Source organism: Gossypium hirsutum, chromosome D01 (genome assembly GCF_007990345.1).
Source record: "Gossypium hirsutum isolate 1008001.06 chromosome D01, Gossypium_hirsutum_v2.1, whole genome shotgun sequence".
NCBI lineage: Eukaryota > Viridiplantae > Streptophyta > Magnoliopsida > Malvales > Malvaceae > Gossypium > Gossypium hirsutum.
Window position 1 is genome coordinate 64,115,064 of NC_053437.1, and position 23,243 is coordinate 64,138,306.

Here is a 23,243-nt window from a genome sequence, read left to right on the forward strand (position 1 = left end):
GTCGGGAAAACTATCGAATCAAAATTGTAATAACAAATCATGTCATAATTGAATCTCGAATACATTCAAAACATCTAATAATATAAAGAAATTTGTAATTAATATATATTCCCAACTTTCTTTGAGGATTCACTCATCTTTGTGCGTTGTGGTGGAGCAATTGAAACATATACGCACATACAAAAATTTAAAGATGAGAAATATTTAGCTCTTGACCAAAAACCAATTGTAATGGGGAGTTATAACTTATTGGCTTGATGCATACAACACATAAATCAACATAATCTCATGTTGAAATAAGAAGTTTAGTTCTCATAAGTAATGATTTAGACATTAATCAGAGGTGTTTAATCAATAATTTCTCAAAATCATTATGCGCAAACTTTTACAAAAGTTTTTCAAACTCAATCAATAAAAGATTGAGATATAAAATCATTAGTATTAGCAAGATGAGTTGTCTTAATTGCATGATCTGAAATTAATTATTTAAACAAGCAATCTTGCAAACGACAAGTTGCAAATTGATAACACATATGTGATTATTTTGTAAATGCATCTACCAAAATCATATAATATTAAAACCATCCACATGGTGGATGAATGGGCCCATATTAGTTTCAGAAATGCAAGACATTAAATCTCAACTTTAGCTAGTGAGTTTCTAATAATGAATTTTCATTAAGAACAAGCAACATATGAGAATTCTTTTAAATTAAAAAATCTTCTGGTTCTTTAATGAATGTCCATATGAATTTTTAATTAATTTTCGCATCATATATGATCCAGGATGGTCTAACTGGTCACACTAAGTAGCAAATGCATTTGTATCAATAAACTTCTGATTTACTTTAACATATGTTTCAATTATACTAAATTGTAACAAATTAATAATTTTACTATCATTCATTTTACTTTGTATCCACATATAAGTGCTATTGTGACATTTACTACTAGAAATGTCTAAATCAATGTGAATATTATAATGTCACTAAGTCAACAAAATAAATAAAATTTCCAAACAAATTATATGCAATATTCGCTTCAGGGAATATGCCAAAATCTTCAAATATCTAAAAGAAAAATTCAACTTTAAGCGCATCCAATCGTAACAAGCTTTAGATAGAATTATCATATTTTATTGCTCATAAATAGATCTTTCATAGTCAAATATTTTGCTTTCAACCCCTTAATGGGAATGATGACAAAAGAATATCACAAAGATTATAAAATAAATATAAATTAATAACTCAATCCTCTCTTTTTCATCCTTTCAAAATAGATATTTATAACAATAGTGATTCATATGAAATATAATATTTTCCTCATTCATATTCTCAATATAAGATCCAATATAAATATCTTTTAAAACCAATGGATTAACCATCACAAGATACTAATATATTAGTTTTTCTAGAGCTTTCGACTAATTTTATACTACCAAATATTGGAATAATATTGGTTTTTGTTTTCTTTTATGCTTGTGTTCACTTCGGGGAATGCAATAGATTTACTAGGACGAACTTATAAACGTCCCAATAGATTCTTTATTTCATAATCACCATCGCAGACATACGTGGATTTCAAATCAAATTCTATCTATTCATGTTGTCATAATTAGTCTCCAATTATAATAAACATGATATAATAAATAAATCATAGTAAAATATACCTGAAGACCTAAGTGGTTAAAGGCTATATGATTACCCATTATGTGGAGTTTTGTTTCAAGACATTTGGTGATAGAGTTAAAACCTGGATGACATTCAATGAACCAAGAGTGGTTGCTGCCCTTGGTTTCGATAATGGCATCAATCCTCCTAATAGATGTTCAAAGCAATTTGGAAATTGCACTGATGGAAACTCTGCCACTGAGCCTTATATTGCAGCACATCATTTGATTTTAAGTCACGCTGAAACTGTTGAAAGATATCGCGAAAAATATCAAGTGCTCATTTCAAAATTTTGGTTTTTAATCGATTTATGTTGATATATAATCTAATATACTTATTTGAATGAAATTGATGAACTTTCTTTTACAGGCTAAAGAGAATGGAAGAATTGATATTTTCTTGGATTTTGTTTGGTATGAACCATTAACAAGATCTAAAGCTGACTACTATGCTGCACAAAGAGCAAAAGACTTTCATGTTGGATGGTAAAATCTTTAATAAATAGACAAATTAGTCATTATATATGATTGTTGATACATTTTTGAAAATGTAACAAATAGAACATTTATAATCCAAAAGCCGCAAAATATATAACATGTCCTTGTTGCTATAGCTTCATTTTCTTGCAAAAATTCATATCCAAAACATATTGTTATTGAAGAATAATCTTTAAAATTATTGTGAATTTGATTTTGTAGGTTTTGGCACCCTCTTGTTTATGGAAAATATCCAAGAACTATGCAAAAAATTGTGAGAGAAAGGCTTTCGAAATTCACCAAAAGTGAAGTGGAGAAAGTGAAAAATTCCTTTGATATACTTTGTCTAAACCATTATACTTCTTACCACATATATGACCCACATCGACTCCATCCAATGTGACTGATTACCAACAGGATTGGATTGTTGGTTTTGTTTGTACTTCTTCATCCTTTATTTTTTCCACCAACACACTTTTTTATTATTACCATAATATAAATTTACTAATTTATTTTTGCATGTAATAGATGAACGCAATGGAGTGCCAATTGATCAAGTAATTATTACATCAATTATGTCAATTTTTTCAAACTAGTATTATTTTTTTTACTATAAAAAGTATATGTTTATATGAAGTTCCATGGGGTATGTACAAATGTTAATACTAATGCTCAAGAAATGCAGGCTCACTCGGAATGGTTATACTAAGTTCCATGGGGTATGTACAAAGCTGTCACATATGTCAAAGAACGTTATGGAAGTCCTAATATAATTCTCTCTGAAAATGGTGAGGCACCAAATCTTTCAATTCCAATAAGATCTTTCTGTTTATCCTTTTATATTTACTTAAAGCAACTCTATTCAAATCTTATTTTGTTTTATCAATTAATGGTAGGAATGGATGATCCTGACAACCTTCGTTGCACAATAGCAATAGAGTGAACTTTTATAAAAGCTACTTGAAGGATTTGAAAAGAGCAATGGATGATGGGGCCAATATTACTGGATACTTTGCTTGGTCAATTCTTGTCAATTTCGAATGATTATTAGGATATACCTCAAGATTTTGTTTAGTTTATGTCGATTGCAATGATTTCAAGAGATATCTCAAGCTATTAGCATATTGGTTCAAACAAATACTTAAAAGAAAGAATTCTTAGGATTACATTAAGTTTATTTCTTAGGGTTTTAATGTCATTTTAGGTTTTCCTATGGTACTTTTGGTTTTAGCTCTTTGTTTAGAATAATTTGTAATCTAAAATAATTATTTTAGAAATCATAAATAAAAATTTTGGTTTCAAAAATTATGAAAAAAAGCCTCTTCAAAATTTAAATAATTCAGCAAACTCCCATGGGCGAAGAGACTGATTGCAGCACCATGATATAGCCACCATCGAGTCTGACCCAACAATCAGATTCTTCTTAGACACCCAAGCATTTAGCCACCATCGAGTCTGACCCAACAATCAGATTCTTCTTAGACACCCAAGCATTTTTTATAGCTGCCAGTTCAGCAAAGTTACAGTCCACCTCATGAAAGGAGCTTTCCATTATCGTCTCTAAGTACACCCCCACAACCTGCTCTTTTCGGGTTCCCTCTCGAAGCTCCGTCCACATTAAATTTGGGACTACCCGCATCAGGAGGAATCCAGGCAGCACTCAAACTGTTAGTCCTCGAAATAGATGGAGCAATGCATGACCAAGAGCAGTCCCACCAATTTGCAACCGAGAAATCATGGCTCCCGAAAGCAGCTTTCGCCAAAATAAAGCGCGAAGCTTCACTAAAAACCAAATCTCCTCGGAAGAAATAGTTTTCTTACGAAAGATTATATCATTTCGAGCCATAAGAACATGGTTGGTAGACTCTATTTCGCAGCAACACCATGGACATAAGCAAATAGAACAATCAAGAACCATACCTCGGCGGATCAGAAACTCTTTCGAAGGAATCCTGTCCAACATAGCCATCCACAAAAAAACATTGCACCTTTGGAGGTATCTTCAAATTCCATACGAATTTCAATCTATTATTACCACCCGAATCTGCAATATTCGATGACAACTGATACAATTTATGGACCGTGAACCGCCCCGATGTCTCATGCTTTCTTATCAAAGAGTCCATTTTTCTGTCATTTTGGAAATTTTATCCTTCAATGCAACAAGTAGAGACTTTTCTCATTCCAGCAAACTCCTATGGAACATCCTGTCCCACTGATCATGCACCAAAGAAGAGTCAATGATATAATCCGCTACTCTCGCACATTTATCCTTTGCAAGTCGAAACAGACGGGGAAAGCAATTCCATAACGGTTTATCTCTACACCAGCTTCCTGCACTGAAGTTGCCATAGACTTACTCCCATGCCTCAGCTTCCTGACTGGCAACGGTGCTGCAGATGTTCCATCGCGAGCATGTTGTTTGGGTGCTCAAGCTATTGCTTACAAAGCACAGACCAAAGACAACCGACGGGCTATATGCGAGTGCCCTGTTAATGCATTAGCAAATATTGGCACATCTGACTCCTTTACAGCGCGGATACCTTTAATTGCTACCCAATGCTGTGTTAATGTTTCTCTTCCCCCAATTACCGGCGACAGATTATTTAATTTAATTTAATTTATATTGAATTTTACTTATATTTCATATGGTAATTTTATTGCAAGTGTTTGACTTGAATTCATCATGATTGAGTTATTACCATTAATATATATTAGTAACTCTAAACTTAATCATCAAGCTGGGTTTAAACTTAAGTACAAAAATTAATAAACGAGCTTAATTGAGCTTGAGCTCAAAAAAAAATGTTCAATCAAGCTCAAGTCAAGTATTGAGCTCCGAATTTCAAGTTAAGCTTGACCGTATTTGAGCTTGATTACACCTCAACCCATAACTTCTCTCAACACATAAATCAAAAGAAAAACACGCTTAAACACACATGAACTCGCATCCTCATCCTCCTAATTGTTGTAAGAGCAATGAAATACTTTTAAGATATAAGTAAAAAGCTCAACATAGACAAGGGCAATGGACGAACATAAAAAGGGAGAGTTACAAAAGCAATTAACATACTATTCAATTTACTGTATATTTGTTATCAAATAAAAAGCACTATTAACATGCTTAATATATTCTTTTAAGTACAATCTTTAGATCCTTCACTTACATTTAACAGAACAGTAAAAGATATCAAACTCGTGGATAAACCAAAATGACCCTAAATTCTAATCTATATAAAATCCCCACCTCCAAAATGCTCTAGGTCCGGATGAGTACCACCACCGGGCCTCCGTGGCGAATTTCTGCAAGAAAAGGCAATTAGGTATCATGTTATTGCTTATATCATAATAAGTTAGAAATCAACTCGATGGATCGAAAACAGCAATTAGCAAGTTCCAATGTACCTGATAAATCGATTAGGCTCAAAACCAGGAACACCAGGTGGACCATATGGATCAAAACGCGCACCAGGAGGAACACCCCTGTTTCAAACAAATCCATCCAAAATAAAATCTTTATACTAAGTAAGCAGTGCCAACACAAATAGAGTAATGAAGATAGATAAGAGCTCACGGTTGTGCGCCAGGGAAACCATGATCTCCACTGAGTCCACCAAACCAACGAGGATCATTTGGTCCTGTTCCCACATTATAACAACATGAATTCAAAGGGTTTTACGAATATGCACAATTACAAGTTGAAATGTTGCATACCTAGAAGCATGTCGCCGCCACCGAAATCACCCCTGAAAACCATTTAACAAATGAAAACACACTCAAGTCAGAAACTAAAACCAACCGGCTAACCAACGGTGATTGCTAATACACTGATTTGGAATGAAAGGGTACCTGGTAGGATACATTCCAGCACCAGGCCCAGGAAACAAATCACTACCACCTACCGGATTAACGGGAGGAATAACTACCCTGAAAGCAAGTTTCACAATTTTGATGTTCATATGAGCTACTAGAAGGAAGATAATGGATAGACGAGGACAGTTAATCTGACTCATAACATGGGAAAAAAACCCTCTAAACATCTAAACAAAATCTATTGCATTCGTAATCAGAGGAATCATGGATTTGTTGTTCCAATATACTACTGTAAACAGCTTGTTCTCTTAAGGAATGTAAACCAAAATGACAGAAGTTACTACCAAGTCTTGCTTAAATCGGGAAATCTTACATGTACCTAAACATTGTCAACAAACATAATCTACAAGTTGGTCAATGAATATCATGCATTATCGAAACTTGGTTACCCATACAAACATGAAAGTTTAACCTTGCGAGCTCAGTAATGAAGTTCCAAAAAGGCAACTAAGAAATCAAAAAACATAAAGAAAGAACAAAAACAATTATCTACAAACTGGATTAAACCAAAATTGAAAAGTTAAAACAACAAAAAAGAATTTGAAAAAGAAAATGCAAAAGATACCCTGAAGGATGAGGCTGAGGGCCTGTTGGTTCATTTATTCTAACACCATCACCGTTCACATTGCGCCTTGACCCTGTTTCTAAGCTACAAAACACGAAACGAACAAGGTACATAAAATGGAAAATAAAATCATTCATTCCTAGAGAATTCTAAAAGACTAAAGTTAGATCAATTAATTACCCAGATGGATTGCTTGATGAACCCGAAGTCGAAACCGGACCATATAACTTGGATATAACTTCTTTATCCAAATTACTCACCAACTTATCTAAATTCTTATACTGCGCAGAGTAATTTCCATTTCCATTCTCCCCAACATAGTTATTAATACTGAAAATAACCATACAAATCCCCAAAGAAAAACATTAAATTTAAACAAATTATGCAAAAATTCAGCTAAAATAGATACAAAAAAGAAAAAAAGGGAAAAGATAAATTACTCTATTTCAAGATGAACAGGCTGAGAACTTCCATGAGCTAAAGCATCAACAAGCAATTTCCCATTCATTAAAAGACATTTAACCAACACTTTATTCGACCCTTTCTCAGGATTTGCATAAACAAACGCGTAATGATCCTCAAATTGGTTCCAATTATCGATTCCCACTTCATCTTCAAAAAAAGAAAATACCATTTTCTCAGGAAAATAAAAGAATGATATAGCAACAATCAAGAGGGGAAAAGATGAGGAATACCAGTAGATGGCGAGGAGATAACGTTTTCGGCTAAAGCGTTAGGACCGACGGCTGTAAGGACAAAACCCGATGAAAGAAAAGCGGCGTGAACGGCAAAAGCGATCTTGTCGGTGTCGTTTCTAAAGGAAGGTCTCGCCGCTCTAATGACTGCCATTACTGATCTCTCGTTCGACATATTGAAGAAAAAAAATTGGTTTTTGATCGATTACAAAATTTGGGTGTCTGATAAGTGATCAAATGAGTTAGTAGAATAATGAAAGGTTCGAGATTTTTGAGTGTCCGTAGAGGTTCTATAGTGAAGTTAACTTATGCTGCAAGCAGAGATATGAAAGGTGAACTAAAGCTGTGGATTTGGGCTTGAATTTTAGTTATTTGGGGCTTAGGGTTATATAGGTTTGAGGTTTGGGTTATTTTTTTAAACTACCCCCAACATTATTAACTAAATAAGTTTATGTTTTGATCTTATAATTTTAAAAAATTATAAAATGGTTACATAATTATTCGAAAATATTCATTTGAATTGTTGAAGTATCAGAAAACTGTTTTGATTTTGATTCACAGTTTTATGATGTTTATTTCGTATAAATTTGCCTAGAACTACCCATAGTCATTCATTAACTCATAAATAGGAAGATAATACACTTCAAAGCACTCAAACCACGTCCTCCTATATTGGCAACAATACGCATGCCAATCGAGTTAAGACTCAATCGACAAGTCTTTAAAGTTTTGAATATTTATATTTCAACATTTCAACCAAAGTCTAATTTATTATTTATATTATTTTTTTATAAATATATTTGTTATATAAGTTTGTTTTCCCCTACATAATGAGTGTGCCATGATATAATAGAATTTTAACCGATTTGAATCTATTTATTTTTCAATCTTGCCTAACTTAACTATAAAATTGGATAAATCAATCAATTACGACCCAAACTTGAGAATCTACCCCAATCAACCAGAACCCAGACCCATTTAACTTGATTTGATCGTAAAATCATTTCAACTCATATCCAAATTCACTCAAATTGAAAATTGACCTGAACCAACTCACTCAAAATAATTCAAACCTCATATGATCAATCCGAAAAACTTTACGCCCAAACTTAAATAATCCATATTCAAAACATCTCAAATCCAACACTAATCCAAATCACCGAAATTAATCCAACCATTCGAAGGTTTATATCAATTTTTTTTTACTGTAATATCTCTGCAAATTGGCAAACTTGGGAGTAAATTAATTACAAAACTTAGGGTGGGTTTGGATGGGCGATTGGGTGCGGTGCGGTGCGTTTAGCCTACTTTTTGTCTCACGCTACAGTGTTGCTACAGTATCTAATCTCACTGCCACTGTTGTTTTTACACTAACCGCAAGTAAACGCACCGCCCATCCAAACTCACCCTTAGTAATATATGGCACTAATGTTAACAATGGGTCAAGACCCTTCATCAATCAATGGTCAAAAACAATAATCATTAGATAATCAGCATTAATGTTAAATAATTAGTAATCCATTTCCTATTTACTATATCTTTTTTATATTTTTATATAATTAATATTTTAATAATTTAACCGTCATATTTTATGTAACACCCCCTAACCCCAAATCGTCGTCGGAACAGTGTTACGGGGCATTACCGAACATATCAGACAACTTACGAATAATTCATAAATAAAATAACATTCGTAATTTAATTTAATAACAAAATCCATATAATAGACTCTCAAAGCCCAAAACATATATATAAAAAAAAACCGGAACTTGTTCAAATATTTCAATTTTTTTTTGAAAAATTTCGATAACATTTCTACTTATTTTTACATAAAACCCCCTGCAATTAAAACCATATCATTTCCAAACATAACCAATTCAACCAATTCATTTCACATTCTCGTTTTCTATTCTAAATACCTTCTAATCAAACTCAATCAACTTAATATCAATTTAAATTTATCAATGTACTAATTAAATTGAAATGGAAAAACTTCTTTCATTAAAATTCTTAAACTTATAATACTAAAATTTTTAACTATTTATATTCAAAACATAATAACATTTATACACATCCTATATATGTACATGCCACATTACCAAAATTTGCTGAAGTCGGGTCTGGTTTTAGATGCTGGTTCAGTACTTGACTTTTACAACCTGCGCACGGAAACAACCGTACGCTGAGTATTTCATACTCAGTGGTATTACTATAAATTAAATAATTTAATAATAATAAAATTTCAAACATCGACCATAAGCTTTATAAATCACTTAAACTAAATATACATATTTATATATCACTTCATAAATCTTAAATATATATATATATATTACATACTAATTCAATTCATAATTTAACCCATACATTCTTTCTCATACTTTTCAATAGTGCCAAATCAATCCATTTCATTTCAATATTCATAATTAAACCCTAATTTAAGGCTTTTTATAACTTAATCTCAACTATGTTTTTATCTATTCTAACTAGAAATTCTATCAACTAAACCCCTAATTTAACAATTTGTTCAAAATGAATCATGTTCAAAAACTTATGAACTTCCATAACCTCCACTTTGTTTTAAAGCTTCTAAAACATCAAAATTAAGAGAAAAGGGCTAAATTTAGCTTACCAATTAAACTTGAAGCTTTAAAACCTCAATTTTCCCTTTTTTTCTTCCCCTGTTTTCGTCTCTTCCTCTGTTCTTCCTTTGTTTCTTTTTCTTTTGTTTTACTTACTTTACTTTATTTCTTTTATTATAACTAATAATATTAATAATATATTATTATAAAAAAATCTTTTACTTATTATTATTTTTATTACAAGTGTACCTATATAATTATTACTATTACACTTGTCTTTAATTTTTATCATACATTTGTTATCTATTTAGTTTATTTAATATATAATAATATAATATAATATAATTAATATAATATATTATATTATATAAAACATAAAAATCTAAGATTTTTATCACTTCCTGTCTCATTTCTTGTTAATGGCTTAATTACCATTTTAATCTTTTTTATTTTCTATTAATCTATAATTCAACTTTTACCCCTAATTCAATTTAATCCTTTTTTTTCTAATTTCTCTTAATTAAACTAAATTCACCCAATTAATACCTAATTAAGTACTCAACTAAACTCATAATTACTTCAAATAATTTTTTTTTACGACTCAATTTACTAAGACGGAGGTCCGATAATGTATTTTTCCGATGCTTGTAAATTTTGGGTCATTATACTTTATATTCCATTCATATAAATTTGATGTAAATTAAATTATTTGATTTATACAAAACACTTATTGCCACTATTAAATATTAATATATATACAATATTTTAGATTGATTGAAAATTTAAATACATAATAGGAAGTGTAATTATATTGATAAACATATGTAATTCACTTAGTGATTTCACTTTGATGAATCTCTGATTTGTGTCTTCGAGTGGCTCTTACATAGCAAAAAACGGCCACCAAGAAAGTGGTGGCAAGACCTCCGAGGATCACACCACCGCCGGCGATGGATTTGTCCATGGAATGATGTTGATGTTTTTGAAGGTGAACGGCGGCTTGTCCTTCAAAACCACCCATGTTTTCTCCATTGTTTGCTTCAATGGTGGTGGAGGGGCTTACTCCGCCACTATGGGGCGGCGCTTGTGATGGGCTAGAAACTGGTGGTTCATGCTTTCCAAGTCTCCTTATCGTGGGTGTCGATGCTGGTGGATGGAGCTTGGTTTCACCATTTTCAGTAGTGGCCACTGCCATGGAAGCATTGAACAACAACACCAAGCAAAGAAGAAAACACCAAGCCATTTTTTAGGGTCTGGTTTTGGCCCTTTGAGGGTAGGTTTGGGTGTTTATATTTACACACACACACACATACATATATATATAGATATAGATATAGATATATAGATATATACACGCAAGTGAAGAACAGCTTGAGTTAATTAAAATGCATCATCCATGGGATCTGATGAAGCTTCCTGTTGCAGGATTCCAAGCATTAATTATCACAGTTTCTTTAATCTCTGTTGAGAAAAATACACGTGACGTGCATGGATTCGGATGTTAAAAAAATGCAACTAACACTTCAATTAAGACCCTCGGATTTATTTATTTTTAATTACATCCTCAAACTATTAATATTATATCAATCAGGTCTTTTCATTATTGAAATTATTAATTTAATCATTAAATGACACGTAAAATCTTAAGTGATATAATTTAAAATAAAAATTTTAAAGAAAAGTAAAATGTCATCTTATAACTTTTAAAATAAAAAACTAGAAATAAAGTAAAATCGAAAAAGAGAGTGTCAGCAATAGTTTTTTTCTTTTTTACAACGTCTATTTTTACAATACTAATTTCTCATTCAGTTTTTTATTTTAAATTATGTCACATAAGACCTAACATCTCATTTAATGGTTAAATTAATGATTTTAATAACGGAAGAACCTTATTGATATAACATCGATAATTTGAAGATTAATTTAAAATGAAGGTCATAGTTTAAGGATGTTTGATACAATTAAATCCTTGTATATATAGTTATATGTTGAATACAAGTGCGTTAAATAACCAAATTTAAAGATGATTTAGTGCAACTACGAGAGTAGCTCCTACCTTAATCAGTGGTCAAGGATTCGATCCTTACTCTGGGTATAGAGTAGTTTTGAAGCTCATGATTAACGCCTACCCACTTTAGTGTGCTTACAAAATACGGAAAATTAATCATTGAAAAAGGCAGTGCAATTAACTTAAACAAAATTAATTTCAACTTGGAACTTGTAACCTAACTTAGCGGTAAGATGCTCCAAAAACTTGAGACAATGCATTAAATTAGCAGTACTAACGAAGTGCATAAAATAATATTAGCAACTGTTAGCATGGGGTTTCCGCGAGAGAGATTTAGCAGTAGAGATATATTTGGAAAAGGTTGGTAATGTCAGTTTATGAGCTTGCATTAGGTTGCTAATCCATAGTTAATCCAACATTATTTGCTGGAGATCCTGTGCCAGCTCTTTGCATGGTGTTGGTCAAGTCCCAATGGCCCGACAACTTCCTTATTTACACCTCAGTTGATATTAAAAAAATAAATCTAATCTTTAATGTTTAGGATTAAATTAATAAAATGGGTAAACATTAAGGGCTAATTTTGTTATTATACCAGGTCATGTCAAACTAACTAAAATTGATAACTTATCTAACAAAAGTTATTAAAGTAACAAATTTGTGAAATGAGTGGTCAAAATAAAATAAAAAAACACGAGTAAACTCGAGTGACTAAATAAGTAATTTACACTCAAATTGCAATTCTTTTGTCCTAAAAGAAAATGAGTAAAGAAGTCCTTTTTCATAACTATCAAATATAGATTTATTAATGACTAATCTTTGTCCTACAAAATGTCTAAGCTAAGTTAAGCTAAGTACTCTTTTTGAAACATTATTAGTGGCTATTGGGAGGGTGGGGTCTTTTACCAAATGTAGGCACCATTGCCAAAATAAGCAAGGACTGAGCAAAAAAGGGAATTTTCAATTTTTTTTTCGACTGAATTATGAGAGAAGGGTAAAGTCTTAATAGCAATGCGATTAACGCGACTCGAACTCAAACCACACTTGAAACGGTGAACGCCCTGATCATCAAACCAACACGAATTCAAATAATTTATTTTTTTATTCACTCCTTTTTTAACCAAAAAAATATAATCTTTAGGGAAAAGTATAATCTAAAAGATTTCCAAAAGTGATTAATAAATTTGATCAAGCTCATAATTCAAAATAACTTAAACTTTACTCTTTATTCTTCACTAATCCTACCCATAATTATTATTTTTAAATAATAAATATAAATATAAATTATTTTAATAAAAAAGTAGGTGACAAACTAAAAAAATATGTATAAATAATTAATAAAGTGAAAAAGAAATTATTCAATTATGATGTTGGAAAAATTATGAAAAAATGCCAATAATCATAAAAAGCTCATGCCACCAATAAAGGATAAATACTGTGGTAATATTGTTGTAAAGGACAGTCACAAACTCTGAATATATATATTATAAGACGAATATAAATAATACTTAAAAAATGAAAAGCTCAAGAAAAAATAGAGAAATATTTTAAAAAAAATAAATTACTTATATAACCTTATCATTTTACTTTTTTTTTATAATAAATTGATTTGTTTATTTTTTTTCTCCACTTAAATTAGTGTTTAAGTAAGCACTAGCTTCTAATGGCACATACGTTATATATGATTTTATGCGTTTAATATTTAGTAAATTTTTTTAAATATTATATTTTTAATTACAATAATTAACGAAAAATAATATTTATTATTTAAATTATTGAATATAATTAAAATATTTTAATTAATCAATTCAAACATTATAATGGAAAAATTTCCAATCATAATTAAAGCATTTTTAATATATTCAATATGCAATATAATTTACATAATTAATGCAAAGTAACATTATTTAAAACAATAATTAATTAACATAATTAACTCTAATATCAATTAAGTGATAATTAATATACTTAATATTCTATTAAACTAATAACTCTATTTTATATTAATAAAATTAGCACAGTTTTTCTTTTTTACACCAATTTTTAAATAACAATTTTAATTTTAATTATAATTGTAATTGTAATAGTTTTTTCCCTATATTTTATGCTTAGAGTTCGATTCAAGTAATAACTCTATTTTAAAATTATCACAATTTTTTAACTAATAATTGTAAATTAAATTATAATTATTTTTAAATGTGTAATGATCACAACTTCTATTTTATTTCACTTTTTTTTATTTTTTAAATGTGATTTTAATAATATGATGAAAATAAAAAGTATTCTCGTCAGTTCAATTTCTGCTATAAAATAGTATATTTGTTTATAAATTAATTGAATTTTGTCGATTAAGTCTTAGCTTGATGAACATGAACATTGTTATCAATACAAAAGGATGTGGGTTCGATTGCGCTGAAATTATTATCCTCCTATTTATGAGTTGGGAAGAACTATGGGTAGTTCTAGGTATTGTGTTAAAAAAAGATATAATCGAAATTAAAAAAATTTAATTGAATTTTTGTTGAATTTAAATTAATTGAAAATTTCAATATAGAGAAAAAGTTGATAAAATTGCAAGATTTTTTGCAATATTGGTCATGAATTTTTTTTTTTAACCAGTAAAGCAAAAAAATGTTTTTAAAAAATTAAACAATTAAGGAACCAAATGAACCCAACGTGCGACACTTGGCACGCCCTGGTTAACTGCAAAAGCCATATAATAACCCGGCGGAGCAACCGCTCCATTAGGCGGCGCCGTACACTTAATCCTATACCGACCGTCTACCGGAACCGAAGGTGTAACGGTAAGTTTGACCAACCGTTGACCCTGCGAAAACGAATGTGTAGCGAATGGCGCATTCCCGAAATTAACCTCGACAACGCCGACAACCGGCAGCGGCACCGTCACGAAAACGTCAAACGCCTCACCGTAACGTAAGGTTTCGGGTATCCCTTCAATTATGGGTCGGATATTAGCCCGATCCAAAGATAAATACTCCGGCGAAAATGCTTCAAGCCTTAACTCCGTCGGGAATTCGGCGGCGAAATTATACAAATAATGCGGGTTACTACCCGCTAATAAAACCCGACCATCGGGTAACAAATTAGCAGTTGAATGATACATTCGAGGAACCGTACCTGGGTTTAAAGTCATAAACCGTAAACCGATAGGTTGATCGGGTCGGTAAAGAACCGGATTCAAACACGGGTTTGAACCCATTTCGAAACCTTGGGTACCCGATTGAGCTCCATTAATGATCAATACATCACCGGTAGGAAGCATTACCATATCTCCCATAACCCGCCCGAATGGCATATCTTCCATTTCCCAAACCGGGTTCTGATCCGTCGCAATAATACGACCACAACTACCGTGAGCCGGTGTGTCCGTACTCCTTTCTATAAAAGCTCCATATTCAGCTCCGCCGCAGATAAGAATCACCGCTGTTTTGAAATCGCCGTCGAGTGCTAACATTACCGATGATCCTGCCGATGGGTAATTCCGGGGACCACCTAATAATTCTGGGTATTCCTGAATTACTTTATTATCTTCATGATCGTACATTACAGCTTTGTTATTAGCGAAAATGAAAAGGTGACTATTGGGAAGAAGATGAACGTAAGGGTATAAATTATCCATTTGATTATCTTCTACTTCAGCTAAGAACTTCAGTTCGACGGCGCCGTTTTGGGTTTTTCTCGGTGGGTAATATTCGACGGTGTTTGTTCCTCTGCCGCCGACGATAATCACCGTTCCGTCCGGTAATATTTGGTTCGTTGCATACCACCTTCCGTTTATCAGCTCCACGTCTTTAAGCTCAACCCAATCACAAAACCGGTCCGGTTCACACGGTTCGAATTTTCGTATCTTTTTAAACCCGTCTAAATCTCCTCCGGTTTGTAAAAGCGTCCCGTCGGGTAAGAACTGTCCCGATGAGCACCAGGTGTCGGTGAGGATCATCAACGGTCGGATTTCATTTGTTTGTAAACCGAAGACGACGGAGTGAGCGTAACAATCCTTTTTTAAAACGTCGTCGTGTCGGTCGTAACGACAGTGTCCCTTCGGTAGCATTTTTCTCGACGGACCGATGTTGGTTCTGTCTAAAAGAACAACCGTGTTGAAACGTGTCACCGCCGTATGCATGGAAGCTACACCGGCGTTTGAGACGAGTAGCTCCCACGAGCCTGGAAGCTGAGCGTGGACTGTTGATAGAGTAATGAAAATTAGAAGCCATGGATGAGAAGAAAAAGAGGTCTCCATTACAAAGAAAAGAGAAAGACAATGGAGGATAATAGAGTTACAAAAAGACACTACTTTTAAAGCAAAAAAATCAAGATAAATGAGTAAATATAAGCCGTTGATTATGAAAGAATCAAAATGATCGTAAGGTAATCTGAGAAAATCAGAAAAAAAAAATCTTAGTACGAGAATTTCTAATTTTAACTCTTGGTCTATTAATTACAAAATTATTAAATTATTTAATTTACTTATAATTATCTAATATTCGACTCACAAACACTTATCATTACTGTTCAAATCAAACTTATAATAGGTTCAATTTGATTAGCCGCATAATCAAAAGGGACTATAGATCACCACTTATCCACCTGGTTAACACCACTAGAATCGAACCACTCAAGACTCTCATAGTTAGGCTCGAAAGAGAGACAAAATGGTAGAGAGAATTTCTCTACCAATAGAAGATTCAAGGTTCGAGTCTTGATATTGTATTTTGAAGGAGCAAAGGCCTTACTTACACCTTGTAATCTGTTTTTGCTGACATGTAAATTTATTATTTGTTGGATTTAAGAGTTTAGAGATAGTAAAAAGTGGGTTTTTATTGGTAAGATGTTGGGTATAAATATGTATTAATACAAGTATGATTAAATTTTTTCATATATTTGGCGAATTTTTAGAAGTATAGCGAGTCAAAAACTTATTTTTGAGAGGGCCAATATTGAATTATAAATTTCAAGGGTTAAAATACAATTTAACTTCTTAAGGGATCAAACTATAGTTTGATATTTTTTTGAGAGGTTAGAGACCTTGCATACAAGCACAAATGGACTTGGTCCTCAAAAATGGTAGATTTGACTTTGCTCCTTAAATTTTTATGAAATTATATGTTAGCATAATGATAAAATTACACTTTGATCCTCTAAAGCAAATTTTTGAAATGACCCAATGTTGGAATTTGTGGAAGCATGCCTCGCATTTCGATCAAAACAGTGTATGACGCCACAACGAGAAGAAGCTCTTTGTCCCGACGAGCAGCTAACGTCACGATAAGTAAAAAGTCCTCATCCCGACAACCAAACGCCACATCACGACGTGACGACGTGTTCCTCAAGTTTCTCGGTTTTTTTCTCTCAGTTAAACTCTGCTTTATATTTTCCACTTAAACTTTGATTAACCTTGGGCTATTCTGGTCATAAATGCTACGAATTTGAGCCTATAGATAGTCCTTAGTTACTCTAGGTTTTAAATACAACAACATAAATATTTAGGTTGAGAGAATTTTGTTCTTTTTTTTTTAAGGATTTTTTTCGAGGTTTCGGGTTTTGTTTTGATTCTCTCCTTCTCTTGTACTCTTCTATTATTATAATGAAATCTCCTTTTGCCCATAATTTTTTATCCTCTTTTAAAGGATTTTTCCACCTTAAATTTGTGTTTCAATCTCTTAATTATTTTTCTTGGTCAGTATACACGGGTTAATTCCCTACAAAATTCAGTGAACAACAAAAATATGTCATCTTCAAGTAGACAAGGATGGTGACAATAGAGTTTTTGTTGTTTCCATTTTTTTCACATGGAATTTTTACACAGAATGTTCCATGAATTTTATAATTGAAAGATTTATAAACATATACTGTATTCTTGTTTGATTCTTTTGGTCATTTTAGAAGAAGACGACGCCCAAATGACAACCTGGCTATTTTCTAGCCAATTAAGACTACCTTATCTAATTCACATGGTATAATCACATATGGCTGCAGTCGGTGACAACCCCTTGTGCCTAATTAGGTGTATTCATTGTTATGGTTTATAATTGTCTCTATTCAATTTAAAATCTTTAACAGGTAGCTAATGACCAGCTCTTCAAGTTTTAATAGTTTTTGTTGTTGTGAGAAATATGATAGCTACTCGTATTATGTATAAGTTGTAGAATTATTTAGGTCATTTTTAGTCTCTCTGTCTTTTAAATTTTATAATTTTAGTCATGATTAAACAGTAGCTATTCAATTCATTGAGTTAAATTCTGTTGTTTCCAAGATTTGATGCGGTAAATATATTATGACAGGTGTAATGTCACATAAGTTTGTTGTTTTCACATATTACTCGTTAAAAAAGTTAGTTAATGGATTATCTATTGTTATTTGTGTCAAAACTGAAATTTCGAAATTCGAAAAGTATAGAAACTAAAAATGATCCAATTTGAGAACATGGAGTAAATAATCTACAACTTTACACATAAGTAATTTAACAAAACGGATTTAACTGCTATCGTTCGGATCAAAACTGAAATTTCAAAACCCCAATAACATAAATACAAAAATTTACCAATCCAAAAGGCATAGAGACTAAAATTGATCGAATAAAAATTTAAAGACTCAATCCACAATTTAGTAAGACATAGGATCTAATGGTAGAACGATATGATATTTAGGGCTTCCTATATTGTATATTTTTTTGACACAAAGCTTAGAATTACCCGGCCATAGTCCCTTCTCAATCCATAAATAGAAGGATAATGCATTTCAGCGTACTTAAACCCAAGTTCTCCTACATTGGCAACAATCTCATGCCAATCAAGTTAAGACTTAGGGTGGGTTTGGATGGACGGTGTGTTTACCTGCGGTCAGTGTAAAAATAACGGTGGTGGTGAGATTAGATACTGTAGCGATACTGTAGCGTGAGACAAAAAGTAAGCTAAACGCACCGCACCGCACTTAATCGCCCATCCAAACCCACCCTTAATCGACATTCGAATATTGCATATTAAATATGTGTTAGTATGCATTACTTAAACTAAACCCGAAGTTGATAAGTCGATTATAGATTATTTTAAGAGAGGAATATTTTGGTACATCATGTTGATTCTTTTATTCTCCAATTACACCCATAGTTTTATTTTATTTTTGTTTAAAAAGGAAAAAAGAACACAAGACTTTTATTCCAATAGCTTTCTATACAATGGGGAAAAAGAAAAAGGTATACGTAAAGACAATATGATATAGGCGAACTTAAAGTCGTGAAAGTGAAGCAAAAATGAGTGAGAATGATTGGTAATATTACAATATATATATGTATATATATTGTTAATTATGTAAAAGTAAGAGTTGTAGGAATCATATCCATGGCAGGGATAGGGTTTGAGTGGACATGGTTTTGCTGGAAAAGGTCATAAATTAATATTTTTTAATAAATTGGTATTGTCTTTAGGTTTATTTGGGATGTTTGTCTTTTGACTTTGTAAAGAGATTAAATTGGGGGCGAGATTCACCGAGCAAGAACGTCTTGTTAGATAGGATCAAATTAAATCAAATCGAAATTCATCGGTTCATATCAAATTCTATTTCATTGATTCAAACCATTTTGGTTGATGGGTTTTTAATTAAAAAATAATAATCTTTTTTTTTTTTACTTTTGAATTGAAAATCGAATCAAGTTGAATACATCTAAATACTAATCAACCCGAATTTAATAAAATTGAACTATATACTATAGTTAAAATATTCCTTTTTTGACTTTTTTCGATTTTGTTTTGTTGATAGTTTGGAGCTTATCTATAGGCCTATTCAAAGGGGTTACTCACCCAAGCTTAAAGCTTGATCTAATAATCGAGAGGATTTAGACAAAAATATTAGGTTCAGAAATGAACTTAAACAAAAAAAATTATACCCATTTAAAATATGAGTTGAACTTGGACTTTAACATTTAAAACCCAAATTTGACCTAACCCGACTCTTTCTTCATATTGTAAGAAATTATAAAATTTATTTTGAAAAGTGGATGCAAGAGGAAGCGGTGTAGATTCTTTTTTCTTTTGGACAATGCTATGGCGTGGTTATGGTAATTATTTGCCTTGCCCCATCGTTTCACTATATGAAATTATCATTTTACCATTGCATATATATATAACTATTAAAATGGTAAATTGTAATAAAGTATTATAGAATAAAATTCATATATTTTATGTTTAAATATTACTTGACTTTAAAAAAATTGAAAAAAAAATCAAATTGAAGTGGAACGGGGTAGGGCAAGTATGGATGCGTCTAAAATCCATTGAGGTGATAGTGGTTTCAATATTATACATCCATAGCAAAGCGAGACGAGTGATAGAGTAAAGTGTACCAACTATGAAACAATGATGAATTTAACAACATCCATCTTGCCAGCACTTTATTACCATCCGTAATCATCCAACCCTATCCATGAACACCTTAACCAACATATGGGCTCATAACTTGTCATTAGCCTAATGTAGCCTAGCTGATCAATGGTGACCGGTTCTAGTCTTTCATGGCCACATGGGTCAGTTGAAAAACCCAACCTAAAGAAGGCTAAAAGTAGACAAGTCCAAACCTACTAGGCCCAACTAGATAGATTGGGTTAAGTAGATGATTTTTTTATATAGATTAAAAATGGCTAATGTACTAAAACAATTATTAAATTATTATACTTTTTAAATAAGTCCTTATATTTTTTTATTTTTAATTAAATAAGTCCTATTTTGTTTTTTTATTCATAAAAACCCTTAATTTTAACTACAAGTAAAAATACCTTTGGAGAAACCTTAATTATTTAAAATAATTTTAATTTTAATTAAAAATTAATGATTTTTTAATAAAAATAAAATAATATGATCTTTTTTAAATGATTTAGGTGAACAAAGTGTACTAATTCAAGGACTTATTTAATATATTAGCATTATGAAATACATACAAATAGCCAATCTTGTTGGAACAAAATTGGACTCAGGAAATGCAGCTGCTGGGGGAGTTATTCAGGATGAGAATGGAGATTGGATCTTTGGTTAGAGCTCGACTTTTTATGCCGCACTTTGGGGCATTTTGGAGGGTCTCATGGTTATCCAACGAAGAGGTCATGACATAGTAACAATCCAATAGGATAGTTTGGAGGTTGTTTAAGCTATTCAAGGAAGCATTTCCTCCACATCGAACTCAACCTTGATTAGACGAATTCAGAGTATTCTATCACAAGAGAAACAATGGTCCTTACGTTACATCCCTAGAGAACAAAATCAAGTTGCTGATTGCTTAGTCAAACAAGCCTTGCTAAAAGAAAAGATGATTTGCAGATTTTTGATCTCCCTCCCATTATGGTCTGAGCCTTTCTCGAAATGGACAAGACAAGAGCTCTTTATCTTTTCAGAATATTATGCTGTAATTAGTTTGCTTATGTTTTTATTTCACCAAAAAAAAATACATAGGTCAGTCCCCAGTAGAGGTGTCCATAGGCCGGGTCCAGAAAAAAAATTTCGGCCTACCTCCTAGGCCCGGGCCTAGCCCCGCCCGAAATATGGGCCTGAAATTTTGTCCAGGCCCGACCCGAGAATAAAATCTTAAGCCCGAGCCCGGCCAGACCCGGCCTATTTTTTAATAAACACCAAAAAATAAATTTAAAAATAAAAAAATTAAAATAAAAGTATTTTAAAATTAAAAATTAAAAAATAAAAATAAAAAATATATATTTTTATTAAATTAGGGCCGGTCTGGGCTAGGCCAAAAAAGTGGTGCCCGAGGCTCGGCCCGTTTTCTAAACGGGCCTCTTTTTTGCCCAAACTCATATTTCGGGCCTATATTTTTACCCGAACACTCCCATATTTCGGGCAGGCCGCCAGGCCATGGACACACTAGTGCTCAAACAGGGGTATTAAGCCTACTTTGGAGCAAACCGAATAATAAACCCAAAAATAAGAATCTGCCCAACTCCAAGATTAAAAAAAAAATGTGGCTTAAAATCCAAATAAAACCCTTAAATTGAATTCATTATTAATAATTTCATATGTATATTCATAATTTTAAGTTTAATTACTATATTGTATCTTACTATAAGCAAAAAAAAAAGTATAATTCCTGGTAAAATTTAAGTTTAATCACTTTATTTTAAAGTTACAAATTAATTCAATGGTAAAATTTCATTTTCCCGAACCAACAAGTCGTTGCAAGAAGTGGAAATAATTTTTTCTCTAATTGTTTTGACAAAGTTTAAATCTTGAAATCGATATTATTGAGAGGACTTTACTTAAATACCATCCGACCCGAAGAGGACTAGGTTTAAACCAACTTAAACCATACATATATCGAATTTCTTTTTTAAGACAAAACATGTACATATATGGATGCGAATTAATCAATAATTATATACTTAATGTTTTGAAAGGCTTAAAATTAAATGTAAATTACCAAAATAGTCACTTACGTTATCGTGTTGTAACATTTTAGTCATTGAGCTGTTAATTGCTGTTAACGGTGTAACAATAAGCTGACGTGGCACATTAAATCATCATTTCAAACAAAAATTTTAGGTTAAATTCTACAATTGGTCCCTATATTTTTTTATTTTGAGCAGTTTAATTTTTTTTCTTTTATGTTCTTTTAACTTTCCTTTTTTTTTCCATTCTATTCTACTTCTCCTTCTGTTTTCCTCATTTCTTTATTTCTTTTAGCATAGTTTTTCTATGTTTTCCATTTGTTAAAACTAGTTCACAAGCTTGCCTCACTCGAAAAAATTAAATTGTTCCAAAAAATAAAAGTATATGGACTAGTTTTAACAAATGAAAAATATAGAAAAACTACGTTAAAAGAAATGGAGAAGCAAAAAATGCTGGAAAATAAAGGAAAGTTAAAAAAAAAACATAAAAGAAAAAAATTGCTCAAAGTGAAAAAATTACAGGGACCAATTGTATAAATTAATCTTTTTTTTTGAAATGATGATTTAACGTGCCACGTCAGCTTACCGTTACACCATTAACAGAAATTAACGGCTCAGTGGCTAAAATGTGATAACGTAAGTGACTAAAACGTAACATTTCAAATATAAGAGTGACTAAAATGTAACTTAAACTGAACAAAATTTGGATGGTTTAGGGTAAAATTAATGACATAGTCGGTGAGGATAAAGGGTTGAAATCGTTGTTAGTGGCTTTAAGAGGTTTGATTTATAACCATAATTGAAGATTATTGCAACACTTTCCCCTTACACAATTTGACTGGAAACAGTCATTAATGTTTTTCAAACGCACATTTGTTTGGTTTGGTTTTGCTTTTTGAGTTATATTTATATAGTGCTTACAGCTTGCACCACAATTATTTCATCTTTTATGGGTCCATCTTAGAAATTTTCTAT

The 23,243-nt window shown here is 31.7% G+C and overlaps 2 protein-coding genes and 1 pseudogene across 3 annotated transcripts; 1 reads left to right on the top strand and 2 right to left on the bottom strand.

Moving 5' to 3' along the window:
• Positions 1-1,741: 1,741 nt before the first annotated feature.
• On the top strand, positions 1,742-3,307 carry LOC121213619 (beta-glucosidase 43-like; annotated as a pseudogene).
• Positions 3,308-5,198: 1,891 nt separating this feature from the next.
• On the bottom strand, positions 5,199-7,639 carry LOC121214055 (probable proteasome inhibitor). 2 transcript variants are annotated; one of them, XM_041087711.1, is made up of 9 exons: positions 7,280-7,639; positions 7,025-7,196; positions 6,765-6,914; positions 6,585-6,668; positions 5,996-6,073; positions 5,861-5,892; positions 5,721-5,784; positions 5,552-5,629; positions 5,199-5,449 (listed from the first exon to the last, which is right to left on the bottom strand). In XM_041087711.1, the coding sequence occupies exons 1-9, from the start codon at positions 7,452-7,454 to the stop codon at positions 5,377-5,379; spliced, it is 906 nt and encodes a 301-aa protein (XP_040943645.1). In that variant the 5' UTR covers positions 7,455-7,639; the 3' UTR covers positions 5,199-5,376. The 2 variants fall into 2 exon arrangements, with proteins under 2 accessions (XP_040943645.1, XP_040943646.1); XM_041087712.1 differs by lacking the exon at positions 5,996-6,073 and having other exon boundaries at positions 7,280-7,633.
• A 6,753-nt stretch (positions 7,640-14,392) lies between these two features.
• On the bottom strand, positions 14,393-16,162 carry LOC121214056 (aldehyde oxidase GLOX). The gene has a single exon (XM_041087713.1). It carries the CDS (start codon positions 16,125-16,127, stop codon positions 14,520-14,522), a length of 1,608 nt encoding a protein of 535 aa, XP_040943647.1. The 5' UTR covers positions 16,128-16,162; the 3' UTR covers positions 14,393-14,519.
• Between the last annotated feature and the right edge of the window lie 7,081 nt (positions 16,163-23,243).

Bases quoted from the DNA above. Each gene is read 5' to 3' on its own strand.
- LOC121214056 (XM_041087713.1), bottom strand. From the start codon at position 16,127: ATGGAGACCTCTTTTTCTTCTCATCCATGGCTTCTAATTTTCATTACT.
- LOC121214055 (XM_041087711.1), bottom strand. From the start codon at position 7,454: ATGTCGAACGAGAGATCAGTAATGGCAGTCATTAGAGCGGCGAGACCT. The intron at 5,893-5,995 runs GTACCCTTTCAT...AATGGTTTTCAG, and splicing joins GCTGGAATGTATCCTACCAG to GGGTGATTTCGGTGGCGGCG. The intron at 5,785-5,860 runs GTATGCAACATT...ATGTGGGAACAG, and splicing joins TGGCGGCGACATGCTTCTAG to GACCAAATGATCCTCGTTGG.